The sequence below is a fragment of the Acomys russatus genome, chromosome 17 (assembly GCF_903995435.1).
Source record: "Acomys russatus chromosome 17, mAcoRus1.1, whole genome shotgun sequence".
Lineage (NCBI taxonomy): Eukaryota > Metazoa > Chordata > Mammalia > Rodentia > Muridae > Acomys > Acomys russatus.
This window is the reverse complement of record NC_067153.1, coordinates 44,370,515-44,374,359: the sequence shown is the minus strand read 5'-3', so window position 1 is coordinate 44,374,359 and position 3,845 is coordinate 44,370,515. Positions and strand designations below refer to the sequence as shown.

At 47.4% G+C, this 3,845-nt stretch overlaps 1 protein-coding gene across 1 annotated transcript; it reads right to left on the bottom strand.

Annotated features, from left to right (window-relative positions):
- LOC127201057 (ATP synthase F(0) complex subunit C1, mitochondrial-like) lies at positions 1-569 on the bottom strand. The gene has a single exon (XM_051159406.1). It carries the CDS (start codon positions 511-513, stop codon positions 103-105), a length of 411 nt encoding a protein of 136 aa, XP_051015363.1. The 5' UTR covers positions 514-569; the 3' UTR covers positions 1-102.
- Between the last annotated feature and the right edge of the window lie 3,276 nt (positions 570-3,845).

The following is a 3,845-nucleotide window of genomic DNA, read 5'->3' as shown; positions in this document are numbered from 1 at the left end:
TTAGAGAAACGTTGTCGTTTAATGGTAAAGCTTAGCATACTCCAGCACTGGGACTGGCATGGAGTCAGAGCAGTAGGGACGGCTGGGTGACCCCATGGAGCCTCACATGGCTAAGAGGATGAGGAAGGCAACCATCAAACAGAAGAGCCCCATGGCCTCAGGCAGGGCAAAGCCCAGGATGGTGTAGGAGAAGAGCTGCTGCTTGAGAGACGGGTTCCTGGCATAGCCAATAATCAAGCTACCAAACACTGTTCCAATGCCAGCCCCCGATCCAGCCACACCAACTGTGGCGGCCCCAGCACCAATAAACTTGGCTGCTGTGTCAATGTCCCGGGAAATAACGCTGGTCTGGAATTCCCTTCTGGCCACCTGGAGAGGGGAGCTGCTACAGGAAGGCTGTTTAGATGGGGCCTCTGGTCTACTCAGGAGAGAGGAAGACACAGGCCTGATTAGACCCCTGGTACAGGAGCAGATCGGAACTGGAGAAACCAGCAGTGCCTTGGTAGTCTGCATTTTTCAGTCTCCCAGCTTTAGCCCTTGGTCTCAGCGCTCAGCTCCCCCACCCACGTGTCCCGTGAGGTGGTTTTAAAGGAAGAGAAGCTGCAGTGGAGGAAATATTTTTGGAGGGAAGAGAGTAAAGACCATTTGAGGAACTGAAAGAAATTCTGTGCAGCCGGAAGTAGACATGAGCAGAGCTTTAGAAGAAGCTGTGAGAGAAGGCAGGTGTAATGCGGAGAAAGCGTTGAAAGGGACAGGCCCAGTTGCGTCTGGTGCTGCATGCCTGTAATCCCAAACCGTGGGCGGCAGACACAGAGTGCCGTGAGTTTGAGAGGAGGCTGGGCTATACTGTGAGTTCTAGGCCCGTTGTGCTACAGAGTGAGACTGTCTCAAGGGGAAAAAAAAATCAATTATGAAGTTTCTGCTTGTGGTGGTGCACACCTCTAATCCCAGCACTCGGGAGGCAGAGGCAGGAAGATCGCTGTGAGGTTCGAGGCCAGCCTGGTCTACAAAGCGAGTCCAGGACAGCCAAGGCTACACAGAGAAACCCTGTCTTGAAAAACTTAAAAACAAAACAAAACAAAAAACCTGGGGAGGATTTGGTTTTTGTTGTTGTTGAGACAGGGTTTCTCTGTGTACCCCTGGCTGTCCTGGAACTTGCTCTGTAGACCAGGTCTGCCTCTACCTCCTGAGTGTGCTCCACAGGCTGTTAAAAAAAAAAAAAAAGTAGCGCCCTCTATGTACAGCCTCTATGGTGATCTGGGTAGGAATGGCCCCCATAGGCTTATATATTTGAACGCTTGGTCGTTAGGAAGGGGAGCTACCTGGTAGGATTAGAAGATGTGGCCCTAAAAAAAAAAAAAAGAAAAACAAAACAAAAACAACAAACAAACAAACAAACAAAAAAGAAGATGTGGCCCTGCTGGAGCAAGAAAAATTAAATATACAAAACCTGAAAGGAACCTGGTGAGATAGTTCAGGGGATGAAGGTGCCCGTCGCTAAATCTTAGGACCCGAGTTCAAGCCTCAGGACCCAGGGTAGAGGAGGGCACAGTTGCTCTCCAACCTCCAGTCTCACACCACACAGCTTGTGCCCACATACTTTTACACACACACACACACACACACACACACACAAACACACAGGTTGGGGGAAGGTCTGATGTATTTTGATGCTAATTACTGCTTACTTTCCTGTGACTTACCTTTTGCTTAACAAAAAGCCATCCCACCTGGGCAGGGCAGAGGAGATAGGTGGGGCTAGGAGAGAGAGAGAGGAATTCTGGGAAGAAGAAAGACTGCCAGGCGGAGAAAGGAGACCTGAAGTGAAGAGAGGAAGGCCGCCATGGGTTAGATGAAGGAGAAGCACATGGCTGGTGTGGATGGAGAATCCAGCCCAGATGAAGAACATGAGCAGGTATATGGGACTATACGTGGGAGGTAACTTGATAGAAGTTATTGGAAGCAGATGGTGTGGGATTGAGGCAGGGATCCCATGCCTGCCCCACTATGGAAGGTAGTTTAGAGGATTGATATCTGCCCTGCCCCAGGTTAACTAAGGCTAGTTTAAAATATAACAAGTGTCTGTGTCTTGATTGATTACTAGCCAGGCCTACTGATAATACATGTCATTTTAAAAACACACACATACATACAAACATACACACAAAATAATAGATAGATGGGGCTGGAGAGATGGCTCAGAGGTTAAGAGCACTGTCTGTTCTTCCAAACGTCCTGAGTTCAATTCCCAGCGACCACATGGTGACTCACAACCATCTATAATATAATCTGATGCCCTCTTCTGGCCTGCAGATGTATATGCAGGCAGAGCACTGTACACATAGTAATAAAAATTCTTAAAAAAAAAAAAAAGACAGATGGATAGATAGACAGACAGACAGACAAACAGATAGATAGATAGATAGCTTTTTAAAATGGGGTTGACCAGAGAGATGGCTCAGTAGTTAAGAGAACTATTGGTAGAGGAGGATCCCAGAACTCACATCTGGAAGTTTCCATCTGTCTGTGACTCCAGCTTCACGTGATATTTAAATGCTTCCTTTGAGGGTTGGAGAGATGGCCCAGAGGTTAAGGGCACTGATTGTTCTCCAGAGGTCCTGAGTTCAATTCCCAGCAACCACACGGTGGCTCACAACCATTTATAATGTGATCTGATGCCCTCTTCTGGCCTGCACGTGTATGTGCAGCCAGAGCACTGTATACATATTAATAAATAAGTTTTTTTTTTTAAATGCTTCATTTGAGCCGGGCGTGGTGGCGCATGCCTTTAATCCCAGCACTCGAGAGGCAGAGGAAGGCGGATTGCTGTAAATTCAAGGCCAGCCTTGTCTACAAAGTGAGTCCAGGACAGCCAAGGCTACACAGGGAAACCCTGTCTCAAAAACCAAAAAAAAAAGAATTAAATAAATCAATCAATCCTTCTTTTTTGACATCTGGACCCTTGCACCTACACATACATATGCATCCATAAGTAAAATAAAATATGTTTAAAAGGTTATTTTTGTTTTATATATATCAATACTTCACCTACGTGTGTGTGTGTGTGTGTGTGTGTGCGCGCGCGCAATACTTCTAGTGCCGAGGGTCCACAGACAATTATGAGTAGCCATGTGGTTCTGGGAACTAAACCCAGGTCTTCTGCAAAGTCTTTTGAAAAACAACGGGCTTCACAGGCTCAAATATTGCATTGCTTGGTCCTTAGGAACTGGCACTACTTGACCGTGGTTAGGGATGGCCTTGCTGGAGCAGATGTGTTCCTGTAGGAGGAAGTATGTCACTGGGGCTTTGGAGCTTCCGTGTGTCACCTAGGCCTGGTGTCTCTCTCTTCCTGCTGCCTGAGCATCCAGATCTAGAGCTCTCAGCTCCTTTTCCAGCACCATGGCTGCCTGCACACCACCATGCTTCCGCGCCATGATGACGCTAGACTGAACCTCTGAACCTGTAAGCCAGTCCCAATTAAATGCTTTCCTTTATAAGAGTTGCTGAGCCGGGCGTGGTGGCGCACGCCTTTAATCCCAGCACTCGGGAGGCAGAGGCAGGCAGATTGCTGTGAGATCGAGGCCAGCCTGGTCTACAAAGTGAGTCCAGGATGGCCAAGGCTACACAGAGAAACCCTGTCTCGAAAAACTAAAAAAAAAAAAAAAAAAAAAAAAAAAATGGCGCACGCCTTTAATCCCAGCACTCGGGAGGCAGAGGCGGGCGGATCGCTGTGAGTTCGAGGCCAGCCTGGTCTACAAAGTGAGTCCAGGATGGCCAAGGCTACACAGAGAAACCCTGTCTCGAAAAACCAAAAAAAAAAAAAAAAAAAAAAAAAAAAAAAAAAA

What these genes read in the sequence shown, in the direction of transcription:
- LOC127201057 (XM_051159406.1), bottom strand. Translation starts at nt 513, where the DNA reads ATGCAGACTACCAAGGCACTGCTGGTTTCTCCAGTTCCGATCTGCTCC.